This window comes from Sander vitreus, chromosome 3 (genome assembly GCF_031162955.1).
Source record: "Sander vitreus isolate 19-12246 chromosome 3, sanVit1, whole genome shotgun sequence".
Classification (NCBI taxonomy): Eukaryota; Metazoa; Chordata; class Actinopteri; order Perciformes; family Percidae; genus Sander; species Sander vitreus.
Window position 1 is genome coordinate 26,487,122 of NC_135857.1, and position 22,290 is coordinate 26,509,411.

Consider the following 22,290-nt stretch of genomic DNA (forward strand, 5'->3'; position numbering starts at 1 on the left):
TGATCAGATGAAGCCTTGTGTGGTTGCTATAGAAACTAATTAATGTTAGCTACAGTTGAGCTAACGTTATTCGCCGTAGTTCTAAACATTACAGTGTTTTAAAAATGGACGAATTCATTGTCAATTTTAATATATTTGGAGTAGGGAAGACATTTGAGGACTGGTTAAAGAGTGACGAGGTCAACGGAATGACAAAAGAAAAAGGCGAGGCCCAGGGTACCCGTTTCTGAGATCTGACAGATGAGGAGCTGCGTACAATTGAAGACGGGGCCATTGAATCAAACACAAAAAAATGCAACTGCCTTTGCTATCAAGGTTTTCACCGAGTGGAAGAGCCACCAGAAGGATAGACTGACAGTGACAACTAACCCGGACTGTGGTTGCTATAGAAACTAATTAGCTACAGCTGAGCTAACGTTATTCACCGTAGTTCTAAAGGGGACTACTTTTTGAGGGAGATCTCAAGAAGAGTATACATTTAATAAGCATGCAATACAAATAAGAAAAAGCATAATTATTAAAGTATTTGAATTGTTTTATTATGTTGGCAAGCAAGAAGTAGAATAAACAGGATAATCCTCGACTTCGTCTCGGGTAGTAAGCCGCCCACAAGCCGGATATATCAAACTGTTTATTGCCCTGCCTCTTGGTGATTATCCCTTACTTAACAAGCCCTAAAGCATCATTGGCCATAACAAGAGAAAACCATGAGGGAAAAACAACTTGACAGTAACAAGCTGTTATAGCAATAGAATTGCACCTGCAGCTCTGTATCGATTAAATCCATATATCTCATATAATGACATAATGCAATACAGGCAGAGTAGCCTTCACATACCTTACTGTTATCCTCTGGCGGACCTACAATATTACACTCGCTAGAGCAGAAGAAGCGACCGGATATTTTAGTACTGGTTGCGTTGCGGGCTCATCCACGGAAGACAGTTCCACAGGGCTATATCATCCACTCGCGAGTCAGAGACAGAGGCACTAGCATTGGCACTGGTCGCGCTAACCGCACTAGCTGCGCTAACTGCGCTAGCACCCTGGGGTGGCAGAGACAAAGATGTGCTAGGTGTTGTGGATCTCAGCTCTCCTTCATCTCCTGGTTGCAGCGATGACTCTGAGAGCGTTCGTGCATGTTTAAGGTACCTAAACCAACGACTGTTGCAACATTGTCCTTTACTGGAAATTATTTTCACACTTTCAGATCACTTGGAGCTCACTGTCTGCTGAACTTGCGCAGAAACATAAAAATAGACATGACCATCTTTTTTTTAATTGTTTTTGAAAACTAAACATTTAGACTATTTTAGCACAAATTATGAGATTATTTGCAGATTTTTAATAATTCTTCACCAAATTATAATATATTAAAAGTTTTTTTTTTTTTGAAGAAAATACCCAAAAAAAACCATAACGCCGTGCCTGGCCCAAAGACAGTCCCAGTAGAAATACTTTCTTCCTCTCATCACACCTCCTTGCCCACTTGCCTTCGATTTTTAGAGTGATATGAGGAAGATAGAGAGAGGCAAAATGGAATAGACTGCTAGAAGGAATCACTAACACACTCTTAGGAGCACTGGGGACTAAGTGCTGTGGAGAGCTAAGTGTGTGTATGTGTGTGTGGGAGAAAAGGATCACGTGTTCATGGTATATAGGTGTTTAAGATGAAAAGAGTGACTGACCAGATACAAGTGAGCATTTGATTGGATGTATTTGAGTGATGAAAGGCTGTGCAGAAGAAATTGAAAGTAAAATAAAAAAGATCAATAGAAAAAGAAAGGAAAAAAGACAGATAAGGACTAAATATATATAAGAACAGACCTGAGGACAAATTGTTCCCAAGGTCAGGCTGCTGTAGGTATAAAGTGTAGCTTCTAAATGGTGGTGCATCACACACATACACATGCAGCCACACACACACACACACACACACACACACACACACACACACACACACACACACACACACACACACACACACACACACACACTAAACCAGATTACTGTGCATAGTCCACCTTATGTTCCATAAAACGGTGGCCTTCACTTCAAAAGCCCAGCCATTCTAAAAGGATTACACCGCAAATACTTTTATTTGCTCAAAGTGTTTTCAAGCCCCTGTTTCACAGCTGGCCTGAGGCGCCACATAAACTGGCCAGATCTGAGAACTTTTCTCTTACGCTGACTCCTTGTTCAACACACAGACACACTCACAGCTCACACTTTAGGCCATCGGCACATAATAGACTCTTCTGTAGCAAGAGAGAGTCAAAGTTCTTTGAATCAGCAGGAGTGTTTATCTGTGGCCATGTTATTTTCAGGATTTTCTACATCTTACATCTTCCCTATACATACGTTTCCATCCAGTTGTTGTCCAGTTATGTAATGCACAATTTATGAATAAAAAAACTAAAGAATACAAGGAACACACTATGGGTTGAAAAGTTTAAGGCCAGTTATGTTTGTGTAATGAGTCATCAAGATGACATTTTCCTTTTAATTACAATCACACATGTACATTTATGTGTAGTTGTTTGTCTTATGATGCCATATGATGATGCATTGTTTAGTCCTGTTTGTAATTATCAACAGAAAGCAAATAACAAACACTCCTCTACATTAAACTATATATAAAGTCTGATATATCAGCCTCACACTTTACTGTGCATAAAAAATGTCTCAGTCCCTTTCATCAAACTGCATTTGGAGACCTCACTCCCTCCTGCACTCAAACGATGAAGTCACAGGGGATGTTGAGTAAAGTCTGTGAGGGATCAGTGCTTAGGGGTTAAGGGGTACATTGAAATTGGGCCTAAGTCTCTTGGCCCTCTGACCGTGCTTATTGACATCTGTTTTCCTGGTTGAAAAGGATACAAAATGTTATGACAGGGATGTTAATATCTAATCACGTAACAAGTGATATTAGTAATACAAATAGTTGGTGAATTATCAAAGCCCCGAATAGAGTTAAGATATACTGTACAAATAGTTCTAAATATCTGGATTTTGAGGTAAATGTACGTTAGTGTATCTCTTGACATGCTCCTGCATGTGTGTGTGTGTGTGTGGGAAAGGCAAGAGGCTGCAAATGCCATATCTCAAATTGCACATATACTACAATAATGGACCAGGATAATGGCTCTCATATGACGCACAGAGGGAACATTTGTGGCTGTGAAGCTAGTTGACAAAGAGGGGTCATGATAGCTGGGGGTAATGGCACCAAAAGTGCATTTTCAGCTCTTATACATCCACTCTTGGTCATTTGGATGGATGCTTTTAGTTTTTTTTTTTTTGCTGTGCAAAATGCATAACACTCCTACGTCTCTCTCTCTCTCTTTGTTTTTCTCGCTCTTCCCCAGGGGCACTGGGGGGTAGCGGAGCAACAGGGTGACTGTGCAGTCAGCCTTTTCCCTATCTCTGCAGGTTAATATGTCCCCATCTGAAAGTAAAAGCAACTCATACAGTAACACCGCTGCACATTCGCTTACGGCACAGAGGCAAACTTTGACAATTTGTATACCGCTTTTTCCATTCTTCTCTCTTCCTCCAGTTCTTCTTTGCTTGTGTATTCTCATTCCAGAGGGGGGTTTTGAATTTCATCCATGGTGGATGGAAAACAAGCCAGGCTGACAGCCTGACCTATGGCTGGGCTCTATCATTTTGCTACAGGGACAATGTTGAGGGGTAGAAATGTCAAAACAAAAATGCCATTGTTCGCTGAGGTGCAAATAAAGCTGATCTTTGATATGTGTGGCAGAACTTGCTTCCTCTCAGTGCTGTCTTTCCATCTGTGTAGTGCCATAAACGCACCGTTATGAATTTTTCTGCTTGTCTACAAAATAAGCTTGAGCTTTTGTGTGTTTTGTTTACCGTAGTCAGAGCACTCGCTGGGTGGTTTTCGCAGGACGGTGTCTGCACTCAGAGGCTGTGGGATCCTGCTGCAACACTGCTCCAGCCAGCCGCTGAACCTCCCTCACAGCCCTGCCAAGCGCTACCACACACACACACACACACACACACACACACACACACACACACACACACACACACACACACACACACACACACACACACACACACCAGGCACCAGGCGCTGGGATCATAGCCAGAATGCACAACCTGCTGTGGGCCACAAAGCGCAAACACACATACAGAGACATGCACAGGCTTACATAGAATGTTTCACACACCTACACCCACACCCACACACACACACACACACACACACACACACACACACACACACACACACACACACACACACACACACACACACCTAGGGCAATGCAGGGCAGCCTCTGAATTGTTAGGTTATTCCACTCTCAACAAACCTCGAAAAGCTCTGTGTGATCCTGCTTTATCTCACCCTGCCCAGGGCTATGGACAGCTCATAATCTCAAGAAACTAAATCCAAACATAACAGCCACAAAAGGCCAAACAGGGGCCAACAGGTAAATTTGTTTCAGGCCAAGTCATGATTTTCAATAACATCCCAGAGGACATGAGATGTTTTTTTTAGATGGTGTGAAAGTGTGAAGTTTAGTTTCCACTGCATGTCCTCCAGACTCAGTTCTGAGATGAGACGGCAGCAGAAGGAGCTTTGTAAAGAGCACAGCAGAGGTTAGGGTGTCACTGTCTGAGAGGGACTGTGGAGGGGCAGCCTCAGTGTGACCCAGGTGTTTTGGCAGGAACACAGTTTCCTTTGCTGCTCTAACTGAATAATGAAGTTGCTTGTATTCTACCCAAGCAAAAAAAGCTTTTCTCATATTTATTTAGTTGAGCTTGGCAGCTGTTGTAGTTTGATCCTCACTTTGCTTCCCTTGTTGTATTTAACTTTGCAAACATTGCTGTGATGGAAACATGTGCTTCAGTCAAATTTTCAAGTTCTACAGTTTTTCTTATTATGTGATTCACTGATTCAAATTAAATAAGCTGACATTGCTGTTCCTTTCAGTTTCATTACAGCTTGTGTCCCTGATTTTATTCAATACGTCACGTTAATAACCTTTTGTAAATGCTGGTCATATTATGTCATTTAAAGGGGAAACGAGAAAAAAAATAAAAATGATTTCCTAGATTGATGATCTGATATTTTGGATTGGGCTTAAAATTTCAATTATTAAAAAGCTTGTTTTACTAACTGAAGACATGGACTGTAAAAGATTTAGGCATTTAGCAGGAGGGTCTGACAAAAGACACTATTGAGTTGCAATATGGGAATTGTAGGATCCAGTGTTTCTTGGAGCTTGACTCATACTAGAGGCTAAAAGTGAGGACATCTTGGTATCTGCTGCTGCGATTTCTTTTATCTGTCTCTTGTCAGTCACTCAACTCTATATAAAACCCTTTTAATATATACAAAGCTGTGTAGCTATTATATTGGCCTCAGCTAATATATTTTATAAATTAGCAGTCTAAATATAAATGTTATGCAAACTGTTAGGTCAGTTTTATTAGCTTGCAGACTACACATCACATTTTAGTCTCTCAAGTCAAAATCAGTGTTCAGGAACTAGAGGACTCAATGTATCTAGATGAGAAATCTACTTAGAGGTTTTTATATTTAATAAGGTCCTCTCCCGCCAGATGGTTTCTGTCAGCTTGCTCTGTGATGCGCAAAGCCAGTGTACTGAGTGCAAAGAAGATTAAAGTTTGCAAAGATCTCCATGGTTCAAAGAAGACATGGATCACTGTAACAATGTAGTCGTTGAGGGGAAAGAAAAAAGGCTGCGACACCCCGTCAACGTTGGCAGAGCGGGGATGTTTCTCAATAATTTGCAGTGACCCCGTTGATGGGCATATCTGAGCCTCTCCAAGCTGGCATGAGCTCCCAGTTTGCTGTGTAGCTGTAATTGCCTTTTGGTTGCTGTAATGGCTAACTGTCTTTGCTACGTTTACTTTTCATTATGCTGATGTGTTCATCACAGCCCCTTTTGTTGACCTTATCAATCAGAGTTTAATTTCCTACAGAGTTCTTTTTAATTACAACTGTTTCTCTTCCTCCCCTGTCCCCCCCGGGTCGTGTTTAGATTGGCGACACCTGCCAACACAGTTACGGTGGTGCACTGTTGCCTGGTCAGAGATTAATCAGCCGTTATAACGCCTCTGCCATGCTCAAAGTCTCAAGTGAACTTCACGAGTCTTGGCTTAATTGGCAGTGAAATGGTGGAGGGAGATAGTTGCGCTGACCGTCACCAAGCAGTAAAGGGCAGTCGAGCTCCAGGGTTCACCTTTCAGCTGTCACACCCCCTGATTATATTAGCCTGTACAGGTTTGATAACTGTTTCCCTCAACCCCTGTAATTAAATTGATTTGAAGAACAAAAATAATTCTGTGGCCTTTAGCTTCACTCATTTGTGAAAAGACAAAATGACAAGGAAGTGGTTATTATTAAAACGTATGAGTAATGCAATTAATTAATCTAGTTGCCATAAATCTGCCAAAAGCAGAACATATAGAACAGCTGTCAACAGGAAAAGGTGGAACGAGTTGTTTTTCATTAAAAAAATAAAGGTTTAAATAAGGTTTACAGCTTTCCGAGAGATAGTATACAAAGTAAAAGGATTTAGTCTAGTCTGCCTTGAAGCCAGCATTTAACAGAATTCACCCCAGCTGCTTTCCTCCTGTGTTACACAGTGGCGAAAGGTCATGGTATTTGAATCCCAGCTCAGGTCTGAATAAGCAAACACAACAATCTCGTATGAGCAGTTTCCTCTGCTTGTTAACACATGAAACATAACATGGTGCATGAACAGAACATGGTGCATTTGATTCCTGTTTTGTCCTGAAGATGTAAAAAGCCCTTGCATCTCAGCTTGTCATTTTCACCCAAACAAGGTTTCATAAGACGCTGGCAAATCGACCTCCCTCCATTCACAAACAAAGGCTATTGTATGCTATTTACTGAATGCTTTTAGTTCCCAATGATGGTATTTGCTTTAAAAATTGGGGTCACTTGGAGAGCAGCTCAGGATTTTGTGTGTGTGTGTTTGCTGTTTTTTTTAACCCACATTATATTAGAGGCTGTCTGAAACACTACACAGTTCAATCAAAATGCCAAAAGGACACATTTTCACATTGGTGTGTGTTCTTAGCACACAAAGGCTTGACGACTTTGCAAAGAGAGCAACTCAGAGAAGTGCTTCTTCTGACTCTACCTGCATAGTGAAATGATGTTGACAAATGTGGCTGTGTGGAGTGTCATGTTCCCTTCATATTGATTAGGGGATTAACCGTGTTTAGTTTTGATTCAAATTACCATGGAGGAGTATGTAGCTAAACGCTTAGTGCCAAGGGATTAGCGATGGCCGTAGGTTTGATTGTGGTAAGCGACTTCAATGTTTCCCCTGGGAATCTCTGGAACTGATGATCTCACTGTTCCACCCTCTGATAGCCTGCATTATTTGCAAGAAAAGAGGAGCGTATCCATCCGTTTTGTGTTAATGTCTCAAGCTGTCAATGCATGGATCCCATTCTATTAAGACAGTGTTATATTTTCACTAGTGATCAGATGTGCTGCAGATGTGGATTGGGGGTGGGGTTGACATGTAGGTGGCACCCCATCTAGACACGGCTGCTATTACTGGAGGTGGACGCTCCTTTAATGCCCTCATCACTCCTGGTGAAAAACCATTCCATCCCACACACACAGAGAAAGCGGCAAGGCTTTGATCAACCCGCAGCGGCAGCACAGTTTGGCCAGGCTGACTGATGAAAAGATGCACTCGATCTTGTATACTGGCGATATCACAAAGGTCACCAGCAGGGAAATATCATCAGACTAAATTGTGATGTTCTGTTGTCTGCCACTTGTGTTATGTGTGTTGCGTATCTTATGACAAGAGAAAGCCTCCATTTTCACTGCTGTGTATCATAGCGTTGCAGCTGGATCGCTTTGTGCTCTGATGATAGAACATTTTGGCAATGTTGTTAACGGAACATTTAGGTCAGTGCTAAGTAGTCACGGTGAGCGGCACAAACGGCGACATCAAGGATTTAAAGGTCAATAAGACTCCTTAGCTGTGAGAGGACTGAATTTAAATTTGAGGACAAGCCTCTTCTCGTTCTCCAGACTCCTCATTAGCTGTCACACATTGTGCTCAAATAGTGTCATAGCCTGTATTACACATTTATTGGGGTTATGAACTTGTCCCAAGTTGGAAGACGATATTAGCTTTTTTATTTGCTTTCAAATTTGCCACTTTTCTCATATGATAACACGCTTCCTCTCCTGCTGAAAGAGTAGGTGATTTGCTTTGTAGACATGTTGCTGTATAATTCTAATTTTCTACTAATTATTTCTGCTAATTAGTCTGTACCTGCATCACAATACACAGGTTTGTCTCTCTTTGCCGAAGCTTCAGCAATAACAGGGATGACCCATACAAATCATGTTTCCCTTTGAAATTCCTGCACAGCAGTGTCAGCAAGCTATCCATTTCCACAATGACATTTAAAGTTGAAATCCAGTATCATTTTAGCAAACTCATGCATATTTATCATGTCCTAATAAAATAACGTGTCCCCATCTCTGTGCCCCTGTAAATGATCTCCACTGACTATATCAGAGCTGTTAGCCATGCTTTCTGGGCTGACTCTTGTGAATATGCATCCCTGTAGTATTAACATGTTTTCTCCAGGTCTCAAAAGCATTTTGTGGCTACCCAATGTCCTCCAAAAGATAATTACATTATCAAGTTTTTTCCTTTATCTTTTTGATACAGTTACAGTGTGTTCTGACTAACATAGGCCTACTTACTGCCAAAAGTATTTTGTTTTTCCAGTAAAAGAAAGAAAGAAGAAGACGGCATTTACTATTTAAACCATGCATCTATTACTTTTAGCTAACTATTCTGACTTCTCTGCAACTCTTTTTCACGCACTCTTAGTAGCAAAACATGGCCGTAAAGTGTGTTGGTGGGAGGTGTGTAGTGTGCCGGTTGTAGCTGGTAACTTAGCTTACTTGTTATTGTGATACTACATGTACTTAAGATCAGCATAATACACATTTGGATATTTGTTTCCTCCTAACTACAGATATGTCAATATATATTTTTAATCAAATCATTATTTACCATTTTTCCATGTATCCCAGAGCAACTGCAGAAGTACCCCCTGGGTACAACTACCCCTGGTTTAGGAGTGCTTTTTAACTACATTTGAATTGCTGTGAAAACAGATAATCACATAAATACTGTATGCAAGTAATGACAATAAATGGAATTGCAATCTTCTTTTTGCACTCACATTATAGATTATGATGTCTGGTAACATTTGTCTGTCTGTGTTGTTTGGAAAGTACACATTTTAACATTGCCAAGTGGCTTCTACTGACATTCAGTGATGAAGTGGTCTGCAATGTTAGCATGATTAGCACTTAGAAAGAGTCCTCTTTCTTTGGCTTTCCATTCGCTGAATAGAGAGTAATTGTTGCATATGCACTTCATTCCCCATTTAACCACATAATGTGTTTTCTTTTAAAAGTAGAGTTTCTCAGAGGGCCTCAAATTACAGCCTTCCTTTGTGTCATGTTCAGTCCACCAGTGTGAACTGAAAGCATACAATTCTAATGTGTGGCTTTTTCTGACCTGGATAAAAAGCACTAGGAAGTACTTTTTCTTCTTTTGACCGTAACAAATGTAAACAAAATGGCAAGTGGGTCGGCATGGTGCTACACACACCCCAGGCGGCCGTTATTCAATTATGGCCCTTACAATCAGGCCCTCGTGAACTTTGTTTTGACTTGGCCTTGGATACAGTTTTCTGCTGGCAGTGCATTGGTGGTCATTGATCCAGCATGGCACTGTGCTTTGAAACCTGCAGGGAATATTTGAAGGAAGAAACAGCAAAAGAAAGAAAAGAGGTTGCGGGGGAGATTAGCAAAATAAGAATGTCTAGGCTGGAGGAGCTTTGCCAAGAACAGAATAAAATGTGCAGGCATTATTACTACGTTACACTGTATTTGTCTGTTTGTGTATGTCAAAGTTAAATTGTTTATACATGGACAGTTTCTCAGGTGAAAGGAAATTGAAGATGTACAGTTTATCTTAGCATAATAGCATAAGTATTTCAGACATCTCACACTTTGCTTTCTGTCTCCACAGTAAATAAACACAAACCGTGGATTGAAACATCATACCATGGGGTGATCACTGAAAACACTGACGTTGTTCTGCTAGATCCTCCTCTGGTGGCCCTGGACAAAGACGCTCCCATCCCCTACGCAGGTATGATACATTTCAACCTAACAGCAGTCAACTGAAGGGTGATCATTGCAACAGGGGTGGAGGTGGCTAACTCAAACCAAATGTAGGCAGTCAAAGAGGACTCAGGTGTTAATCCATACAGGGAAGCATAGCTGCAGGGTATACCTACACTAAGGATATACACCATATAAAGCTGCCATGTGATATCACTGTGAAGGGGTTTAAATTGGCTTCATGTACTGTACTACAGTGTAACTGCTGCATCGTAAACCCTGCTCTGTGCTGCAACCATATAATTCAATAATTCCCAGTGATCGCACTTCATATACATGACTCATATTTCATATTTATTGAAGTGGAAAGTGGCCTAAATAAGCCCTTATGGTGGCTGAGAACACTGCAAAAAAAAAAAGAGTCAAACCGGATTAGATTCTTCCCACTTTGTGACCATTCCAGCTCATCTAAAGGGTGCCAGCTCTTGTGGGAGGCCGTTAGCTGCAGGCTGTTGCCAGCCAGCCTATCCCCCGCCAGGGTGCTAATGTGGCCAAGGCCCTAGCATGGGGCTATTGCGTGGGGCTGGAGCCCACTCACCAAGGCCCTTGAGCTGGGCTGGACTGATGGATGAAACGAGAGTGTGTCTGTGTGCAAGAGTGCATGTGTGTATGCTCACTAAAACAATGTCCTATTGTTTGCTACTGTGTGTGCATGTGTGTGCCTTGGCATGGCCTGAGGGGGCTCACTGTAATGGCCACCCTACAGGGAGAAAGAGAGAAAATGATGAGACAGTAGGGAGGGTAACTGGCTGACCAGCATATGTCCTCTGGCTCTCGATAGACTGACAGCCACAAAACGGCAATGTACATACACATACACAGCGGGCAAAGCACATGGGTATTCCTAGATTTCATAAGTAAGGGTACTGAGAGAGATTCATCACTAAATTATTAATAAACAAGCAATATTAGCATCACCAGTCTGTCCTACAGCAGTCTTCTTCTCTTTCCCCTGATTTCTATCAGTTCATATTTCTCTCTTGTTTCCTCTCATCATCACTTCCCACATATTTATCTCACCTCCCTCCCTGTGTCCCCTCATCTACTACCCACCACAGCCCCCCACCCCTCTCTCTCACGCACACACACACACACACACACACACACACACACACACACACACACACACACACTGCAGCAGTCACCCTTTTTTCTCTACCTCTTCAAGCAGTGGTGTCCAAACAGTCAGACGCAGGGCAGGGTTATCCCTCTACCTGCTTTTTTCCAACAAATTCCCAGGACAAAGTGGCAGGGCAGTGCACAGGTAGCACTTTAGCGTCATTAATTTGGCCAGCCAAGGTTTTAATTACAGTACATCTAAGACACAGACACACAATGTCTGACTGGCTGTGGTCATACTGTTGAATCGTAACACCAACAAACTCTGTTGTTTATAAGCTGGTAAAATCACCATCTGCTTCAGCACATTCACACTGTGTGTGACACACTGTACACATTTCAGAGCTGCAACTATATTTCATTTACACATATATACCCGGCAAACATTTTAAATTTTAGAATGTAAGATGAGTTTTCCATCTGTGCCTGTCTTTAAGCAACTTGGTTTAATTTGATAGGAAAATACCAAGAAGCCAGCAGTACTCAAAGTATTTCTTTAACATCACTCCAAACCTGTTCAGTAATCCTCTCGGACTGCTAAGCAGGGTGCAACAGTCACAACACGCTCACTGGTCTGGAAGAACAGGAAAAGTAGCACTGCTATGCCTGAAAGCTGGCTAAGAATGACATCAACCATAACTGCAGCTACAAGCTTCAAAACCACACAGACAGCTCGTCAGGAAGAGTGAAGCACACTGATATAGACTCATTGTTTTACGCATTGCTATATCTGACAAAGTGCAGGTGTCTCACCCTCAAAAAAATAAAAATGAAAAAGGGTAGGTGATACAAACAGATATATGTTACGGATAGCATCATCACGGAAACACCCTTTGATTTGTACATCTTAAGCTTTCTGCTATACCTTTTTTCAATTTATGAACTGAGTTACACGTAAATACAAAACTGCTTGTGTCTGTCACAACACATAAGTATAGTTGACAAGTGCCAACACAAACTCAGTCAGTCATTAACTTGAATGTTTCCATTCCAGTGACAGCTATACATGGAGTGATGTAGTTGAAAATGTGCCGAAAAGTACCAAAGTAATGCTTCAACATGGTAAACCTGGGCCTTATATGGTACAGAAAAAGTGCTGCATCCGACACTCTCTGTTGGTTTCCAAAACCACCAATCCGACAGTCACAGTGCGTGTTTTCACTCTGACTTTAGGTTTGGCTGTTTAGAACAGCTATCAACTATTTTCCTTCTGACGTGGTTGGACAACATGCCGTACAAACTATGTTTGTATCTTTTACTTTTCGCCTCTCTACATAAAGGGAATACTATATTCCTCCTTTGGCACTGACCGTTCTCATATGGAATACCAAGGGATACTTCCCTGGAACATATACATATGTACTTGCTTTTAATCAAAGGTGTCATTTTGGAAGATCACAGGTCTTGGGTTTTGGTGCGGTGCAGTTGTCCCACCGGTAATACATTTCTATTAACTAGTTTGTCCCAAAGTTAAAAAAAACAAATTGCCACAGCACTTGTCTTGATGGAAGCGACAAATAAGTATTAGATGATTCATTTGCATCTGCTTAGATATGAGTAATGGAATGGCTGCATCACTCAAGGGAGGTTTAATGTGGTTAAGACGGAATCAAAGGTATTCACAAGTGACGGCTTTAGCTCAGATGGTAGAGAGGGGAATCTGCAAATCATAAGTACAGAGGTTGGCACTTCTCCCCATCTCTGCATTTTGAAGTGTGTTGATTTGGAGCATCAAATCAATGTGATGAATAGCATCACTACTAGTGATCTGTGAATGCAAAGTTATTCAGTTGTGTCAACTGTAAGTCACTTTGGTTGACGGCAGTTAAACATTATTGATGTACGAATTTAAAGTACACTCTGAAATATTCACTTTGGTGCCTTTTCAAGTGTATGGACTTCCTATTAGTGTATAATAAGTGAGACCAGCTCAGTGGTCCGTTAGCTTATTAAAATGAAGTGGCCTTTTAGGACATTTCTTCCATCGTAATGAGTGGGCTTCCAAAGTGCAGGGTTAACAAGGTAAATGGGCAAAAGTTGTGCTGAACACAGGTCAGCTGGTTATCAGTCACTTCTGGTTTTCCATTGCCAGCACACACAGACACTGATACCCACAATTTATTTTATGTCGTAGTTGTCACGCCACATATTCATGTGTCAAATCCTTTATTTTAACTGGTCCCCGTAGCCCTGTCACTTTTGCTTTAACGCCCAGCTAATATCTTACCAGTGACCCAGGTATGCATACACTGCTCAGTCAACAGCGCTGGCAGTTTAGACAGGTTCACAAGACCTCAGTGTGCCATACACACACACACACATACACACTCTGCATACATGATATGTTTCACCCTTTATGTTGGCTTTGATGCGTCGTATGCAGTTTGCTTTTTTTCTCAAACTGAATAAGGGTGGACTTACTGTGTTCTGCAATTATTCACCGCAAATAAGTCAGACTGACAGCAGGAATCAGCCTTTTCCTGCTGTCTCATTTGATGTCTGAATAAACTATGTCTGAATTCTAATTTTACTACAACGTCAAACTGTACCTCTCTAAACATTACTAAAAATCCATTATCTCTGACCTTGGCACTTTTCTAATAATCCAACAGCTTTCCATTACTCGGAAAACAGCGGGCAATACCATACCGCCATTCACTGCCATAAATGGTAAATAGACATGAGTAACCATACAGGTTGGCTAATTTTCTGTGATTAATTAGGTTCTCACTGATTGGGAAACAGATCTCAAGCTAATTATGAAATGTATCTCATTAGCATGGTAGCAGTGAGCTCAGTACAGTGTGTAGGTGGAGAAGCTTGAACACTGTAATGTGTTTAACAAGAGTGGAATGAGAAGGGTTTGTTGAAATGTGATATGTTGAGTGGCTCGCAGATGGGATAAATATGTAGAAGTGAGATAAACAACATCATGAGTAGAGAGGATAAAGGTTAGGGCTACAGTCAATGAGTGCGTTTACATGCAGTTTTAAAAAACAATTATATTCGGATTAAGGCCATAACCCGATTTCTCAAACGTCATGTAAACACCTTACCCCGATTATAATCCGAGTTCTAATAACTCGGTTAACAGAGAACTCCTTTAGTAACCGGAGTATCCCTGCATGTATACACCTTAACCGGGCTATGATCGGTTTAGGTGTCTGCGCATGCTTCAACTGCCCTCCGCGCTCCGAGGGAGTTGATTTTGAACCGGACATACATCGTCAGCGCGCTGTGAGACGTAGTTGTTGCTATGACACCATACAACAAAACAGCGTTATCAAGGCAGCAAAAAGTCTGCGGTCCGTCTTTTTTACTACCTGCCGATAGACCGGGTAAACACAGCACGATCTGCCGGCGATTTGATTTCACCCTGCAGCTCAGGCTGGAAACCTGTACATTTATCTATCCTGCTTCCGTTACAATTTTGCGGGGACCAATCACAAACTGGCTTATCCACCTGGCGCGCTATTGCCGGGTTTAACACGATGACGATAGAGAAGCAACCAAGCAGCTTCTTGTTTACATTCAACATAGCGGCCACCGAAGCGCAGCACCGTTGATGCCGCTGTCGCTGCTACGTCACCCGGATCGTTGGTCTGATTGGTTGAAGGACTATCCAATTGCGTACAGAGTCATTTGAACTATGCCCATTGATCACACCTCTTGTGCAGTAGAAAATACAGAGCAGACTCCCCAGACTAATATTCAATCTTAAAAGATTGAGCTTGGTCTGGTGATAGCCAGACTAACCTGCTGAGGCAGCAGCGGACATCTGGAGATGGCTAAACCGACTGTCCATCTCCGGGGCTGTCAACACTGTGTCTCTACAGTAATTGTAAAATACAAGATAATGGCTTACTATAAAATGCTTTTAAGTAAGTTGTAAAACATGTACATGTTGACAGGGCAAATCAAACATTTCAGTCTTAGTATGATACAAATGAATTTTTTCAGCTGCTTGAGTCAGTTGAGCTGTCACTGGATTTAAACTCCTGCAATTTAATCATTTTCATGAGGAAGAATGTCACGTTATGCAAAACTCCCCATGGTGATCTCATACATGTGGAGTCTAACATTAAATTATCTTCTGTCAAACTGTATAAATGGAAACCTCAAGTCACTTTTAACCGAGCCTATTGCGATTGAAAAATATAGATGTGAAGTTGAAGAAGCTATCTGATGAGAGACCCTTAGTGCCTTTTAAAGCTCATTACATGAGCTGAATTACAAAATGGAGCAGCCAGGGGGCTGCTTTTAATAAGGCAACAGTTTTTATTACTATTATTTTTATCCTTTTTATTTTTTTTTCAGCAGGTGCCGCTGTGTCAGTTCCCTCAAAATCCCCAACTTCAAAGCTGTTGCTTAAAACCGTGATTAAAAAGTAACAGATTGAAATAACTTTGCAAAGAGATAATCTATCAGAAAATAATAACCTTTCCACAACAAGGCTGTCTGATGCCTTTATTCTGTCTGTGCTTTCAGTTCAGGCTTTTCCTCCCACCACAATTCAGCTCCTCATCCAGCGTCGTGCCCTTTATCCACCCAGAAACTCTACACTGTCCACAGCAGGTGCACCATTTTCCCACAGATGACAGCTCTTTGACAGATGACAGTTCAATCTAATAAGATCTATTTTTGACTGAGTGTATGACGGGCTCATAAGAAACAGGTGGAAAGAACAAAGTTTGTCCAAGATGGGCACTCAAGTGCTAACACAGCAAAGCTGTAAAGTCAAACTCAAGCACAGTGTTATACAGTGATACTGTTATTCATGCAAAACTTGTTTCTACAGACTTTTGAACTGAAAAGCACAGGCAGCATAATGATTATCTTGCTTCTGGCCTTCACAGTGCCTCAGACTTTGGCTTCAAGACAATGAAGCCATCACTTTGCCATTGTTCACATACTCATTTATTAATGAAGTACTGAAATGCAATATGCTTCCTCACTGAACCACACAGATGAGGAAAATAGTCTTTGTAATGAGATTTATTTTAAGGCTTTTTGCTTTTTTGTCTCTTGATGAGTTACATACAGAACTGGCAGAGGGGGGCAAGGTGAGTTAGCGCCGCAACTCACTCATTTGTTCTTTCTAAAGGAAGCGGAAAGGAACATGTTTTAGGTTCTCTCGAAAGCCATTTGGCAGGATTTCCAGTCAACTACCTCATTATCGCACTGAGAAGCAGAGATGCTTGAGTTGCTTTAAAATGTAGGCATTCACTGCTATTAAAATCAGAAACTGATTCGTGAGGCTCCGTGTCTAAAGTGGGTACTTTTGCTTCTGTTGCTTTTGAATTTCTGCAATCCAAGGAAGCAACACATCCTCATACCTAAACGACATTATCAGTCGATAACCATAGACTCCCAAAACGATACGTTTTTAATACATTTTGAAATTAATTTTGAAATTAATGTTTAAAGTATTTTTTAAAGTATTTTTTTACACATGCACATTTAACCGCCAAGAGTTAGATATTGTGGTTAAACATGAAAAAACTGTTGACACAAAAAAAATGAAAAGCCGCCTCACAACATCCTGCTCTCCATTTTATGGGAGACGAGGAGCAGGTTATTTTTCGCTCAGCTGGCTGAATTCCAGTTGCTACAGCCGCTAACTAAAGGTCTCTGGTACTCTGGAGCTGCCATATATATGGTATATTTCAGTACATCTGTCGCTGCATTTCTCTGAATATTAAATAGAAGTACCACGTGTGATGCACAATGTGCAGAGAACTCTGATGACACTGATGACAAATGTTCAGGTGTGCATGTGTTCACATGCAAATGATAATATATTTGCCGTCGGCATATTTGTTGACCATTAGCATTCAAGCCTCAAGGCCCTCAATTAAAGTTTCAACAAACTGTCGCTCCTTCTGGGAGAAAAAAACAAAAAACAAGAACGTGGACCAAAAATCTCAGAGTAGGGCTGGGTACGGAATTCAATCCTTTTTAGGCACCGACCAAATTGCCTCTAGAGTGTAGAGTATCGAACAAATGCCTTGTATTTCAATACTCAATTTCAATACCTCAGGAGTAAATCTCATCAGCGTCAGTGAGCCAATAAGCATGCAGCATGCTTCTACCAAGATCTAATAATGTTTGTGATTGGCTGTCTAACGTTACTTGTCGCAGAGACACGCAGGACAAACTCTACGTTACGCACAGAGATGGGGCTCACGTAGTGAGAGCTGAAAAATAAATAAAACGATTTGTGCCGTAATCTTTTAATTTATTTTTGTTTTGTAAAATTTGATATCGAAAAAAGTGTTGTTTAGGAACCGGTATCGAAGCCACGGTATTAGTATCGGTATTGAATATTTGTGATTAATACCCAGCCCTAGTTCCGAGTCATCGCAGTCTGAGAGAGAGGGATGTTATTTCCCACAGAAGTTGAAGCAGCACTCCGCAAGAGCAATCAGTGTTTAAGCAGTTTGTCAATATCACATTCATCACTTGCCAGTTCATCACTGCTGTGCTTCAAAGAGTTTGACACAATATGAGGAAAATATGGGATATGCAATAATGTTGTTGTTGTACTCGCGATACATAAACAGATATTAAAGTGTTCTCCGTTCTGCATTTTTGCTGCTTTCAGTATTCTTTTTACAATACCACAAATTGCTTGTTGAATTTAAAACAAATAAAAGGAAATAGTTTCCAACATTTTGTTATGGACAAATTGAACATTATATTGAATATAAAAGGCACCTCTAAAAAAAGAATGACAGTTACATTTCAAAGTGCAGTTTCTACAGATATTTTCATTCAACAAACACAAAAAAAATCTGTTTTGTGTCTATCGATGTTGCAGCCTTTCGCGATGTGTATATTGCGCCAGTTTATATTGCAATGACGATGAAAAAAACGACATACTGTGCAGCCCTAACAGACACACATTGGCCACTGTGTGTGTGTGTGTGTGCGCGTGTGTGTGTGTGTGATTTGGTTTTGTTGACGCAATAGTAAAGAATATAATACACACTGTTCTGTAAACCATTTTATGAAAAACCTCAGTTGGAACTGTTTAGAGCAGTAAGTACAGTACATTTACTCAAGTACTGCAAATAAGTACCACATTGAGGTACTTGTACTTTACATGAGTCTTTCCATGTTATGCAATTTTCTACTTCTCATGACAGAGGCAAATATTGTATTTATTAACAGTAACAGAGAGAGAGGGGATGGCATGCAAGGGTCCGGACCGGACTCGAAGCCTGGTCGCTGTGGTAAGGATTCAGCCTAGGGCTGCACGATTATGGCCAAAATGATAATCACAATTCATTTGATCAATATATTGATCACGATTAATTATCACGATTATTTTTTGATTTTAACCAGAACAAATTGTATTGTCACATAGGCTAATTATAACTGCTTTCACATCCATATTGTGCTACATTCCTCCTTTGTTGAAGGATACTATGAAGGAGTATGCCATATCAGCTGTTGTGCGACCGCTTTTCACACATGCGCGTTTGCCGTGAAAAGATACAGGCAACGCAATTTTCTGTTCACGTTAACGGCGCATGTTAACATCCTTGCCCAGTATCTACCGGACGAAATAGCAACGCGGATTACGGTGCCACTTAAAATATCTGCGTTGCGATCTGATGCTCCAAAACAGACGTTAGAGGCAACAGAAACATCGCTGCATGTCATGCTAGTAAACACTAATAACATGTTACACAGCTGGGCCCCATTTCAGGAAGGAGGTTTAACAAACTCTTGAGTCTAACCCTGATGTCTGAGTTGATTTACCCTGAGATGGGAAATGGGATGGGAGTTTTTGGTTCCACAACAGCTGATTTGAGTTGGTTCAATCAACTCAGAGTAGGTTCACGCGCATGCACAACCACAATAAAAAGGCAGCATGAATGGAGCCATGATACTACGATTCACCATGGTAACAACCACAAACAAATGGGTCGGCGGAAATACTCATGCGCACAAACAGCGAGTTAAAAAAACAACCCAGCAGCTGCTGTAAAAGAGAGAGAAAATGGGTGGGAGAAAATTGCTGCTAGAGTAAATATTCCAATATGGTGTAGCCTATCATATTTAATCATAAGTATAGCCTAATATTACTGGTGAAATGGTATTGAACCTATAATGTATTTCATTTAAGTGCAATACTGCGGGCGAAAAAGTCCTACGCCTACTAATCCCACTGAGGCTGCAGCACCATCATTAACAGAATTATAATTCATAATCTTTTATTTCAAAGGGTTTACATCATTCACCTGCAATACTGTGGAACTCCTTTTTAAAGGCTCTTACTGGTTTTTGTCCAGGGAACACTACAAAACATTTAAAACAAGTTTCAGAGCGAGTCACACTCTTCTGACGGCGCTACAGTGGCTTTACTAAAATGCTCCGCATCACCAATGTTGTAAAGAAAACTGCCGTTTTCAAAAAAAATAATGTGACACAAATAATCTGCTTTGATGTAGAGCATGCCCAAGATGGATGACGTTAGTGCTATGAGGACGAATAAGGTTATGTAGCCTATAGGCTGCATAACAGACTGGGAAGAAAAACGATACCGCTCAAATAGGAAGTTGTCTGAAATTTTAAAATGTCGGGACTTCAATATCATCTCCCCACAACACCCTGCGAAGTAAAGCAGCTTCTTCATCAACGGGATCGTCGACACAAGGAAATGCCATGTTTTTAGAAAAAAAAACATTTTATAGTCTGCCTAACATGGTTAATAAACCAACACAATTTATTTTATTCATGCCGATAACAAATTGCACTAAAATGCGCCTGATACAGACTGATGAATGAATGAGGACATGAGAGAGTGCTGTGTCAGAGGGAGGAGACTGAGAGAAACTCGAGGTTTCTTGAAGAAAACCTGCTCCCGACCAGGTTAGGTTCACAGGCTCAGTTACCATAGTAACTGAATCTGAGGTTAAGTTACCTCTCTTTCTGAAACAGAAAACCCACAGTTTCCCTCATCTCAGGGTTAACAAACTCAGAGTTTTCACTAAACCTGCTTTCTGAAATGGGGCCCAGGTAACGTTAGCCTACCATTAGCTACAGTAGTAACTGGATTAAACACAGCTAAAATGCTGACAGCTAAACGGTGTAGTGTGACTGTATTTCACTGTAGAGGATTACAACAGCGGGACATACAACAGTCTGCTGCTAAAGCTATGAGCTTAAACACTCAAATTAGCACTGGTCACTGCTGTTGTCTGAAAAACAACACAGACGGGACAAAATGTTGCGTTTACTGGTAAACTGGTAAACCTCGTGACGATTTATGACTGACTGCTATCTGTTGTGGAATTTTCCTCACGTTATTCTGTCCTCTGTGACTGTCTACATCTAAACTAAGCTGCGCGGTGCAGGGAACAACTCTTATTGGCTCATGGAGGCACGTGTTCAAAGAGTGGTTTACGGAGCTTTGGAAAAAAAAACGTTGATACAGAGCGTTCTATGAACTTAATGAAGCATTTTAAATATCGCTCGATGACGTGAATTTGATCGTGGGAAGCCAAAATCGTGATCGTGATTAAAATTTGATTAATTGTGCAGCCCTAACTCAGCCCTGTGAGCCCGTTGATGGCTGTTTTTCTGAGTTCGTGACAAGCTTTTTGGAAATATGTGGTTCTCATTGGAAAGCCACACTACAAACATAATGATCTTATAGAATATGATGCATTGCTGTTGATTAAACTAACCAACATTATATTAAGAAGTTAAAATTAGCGCAACCTACACTCAAAAATGTGTTTTTATGTTTATGTCACCTAAAATGTTAAACCTTGACTATACCTGACTTGTATCTGTGCGTTTGTCACTAGAGAGGTGTTTTCACATTCCTCTACTGAAGTCGGATCACTGAAATTTGAAATTCAAATGTATCCCGGGCAAGCTTGATTAGGTACGTCACTAATGCGTAAACCAATCGCTGTCTTATATGGGAAACACTATCCATTGGTTCAACGACTTTGACACAACACCGGCAAAGAAACCTGAAACCTCCAGTGCAGAGCGGACTGTCAATACGGAGAGGGAAAACGCACCGTCATCATAGCTGTCAGCCACTGCCAGTTACAAGCTTGCAAGCAAACAGCATAAACAAATAAACGATGCTAACTACACTTACCATTCTGATACATCTGCTAGTCGACGGATTCAGTGCACAACAGACTCTTCATCAGCCTGACTGACAGCGGGTTCAGACAGGACGCTGAAACTCTAGTTGCAGATGGTGAGCTCACAGAGCTCTGCACTTGGGCTGACCTTCCACGGAGCCCCTCCGACACAGCCAGCCGGGCCCCCTGAGATATGATGTTTTTGGATTTACAATTGCATATAAATCCCAAAACATCATATATAATAGTACAACACTGATAGGGAACACTGTACCGCAGAGTGAGTACTTTTACTTTTGAAACTAGCAGTAAACTCTGCTGAACTTTGATAAATATACTTTAATAAAACGTATGGTGATGAATGCAGAGCTTTGACTTGTAGTGGTATTTTCAAAGTGTGGTATTAGTACTTTTACTTAAGTAAATGATCTGAATGCATCACTGGTAGCAACACAGTTACTTTCCACTCCAATGCTTGACTTACCTTGGTACTAACTTATTAATTATTTGCTCTTTCACTTGCTTGATTTTTATTGTGGGATGAATGGGTACAATCTTCACACAAGGGCAAGAAATTGTCTGTCACACTGAATAAAAAAGCTATGAATTGCCGTTATTAAACAACACCCAGGAGAGCATGGGGAAATGAACGTGGCAATCAAAGGAAAATCTCCTTTTGATAGAAACATAACAGACTTTCAGAGCTTTCAATGTAATACTTATCCCCAGCCACATCCATGTAGTTAATTCCTGGATGGCTTCCACCTTTAGCTCTGTATTTCAGAGCAC

General features: G+C 41.0%; 1 protein-coding gene across 2 annotated transcripts in view; it reads left to right on the forward strand.

The window, feature by feature from the left end:
* The window catches only part of LOC144515688 (calsyntenin-2-like), a 269,693-nt gene that overhangs the window by 93,999 nt on the left and 153,404 nt on the right, over positions 1-22,290 (forward strand). For both annotated transcript variants that reach the window (XM_078246728.1, XM_078246729.1), the window contains exon 2: positions 10,113-10,235. In XM_078246728.1, the coding sequence (XP_078102854.1) occupies positions 10,113-10,235 (123 nt within the window). The remainder of the gene's footprint in view (positions 1-10,112; positions 10,236-22,290) is intronic.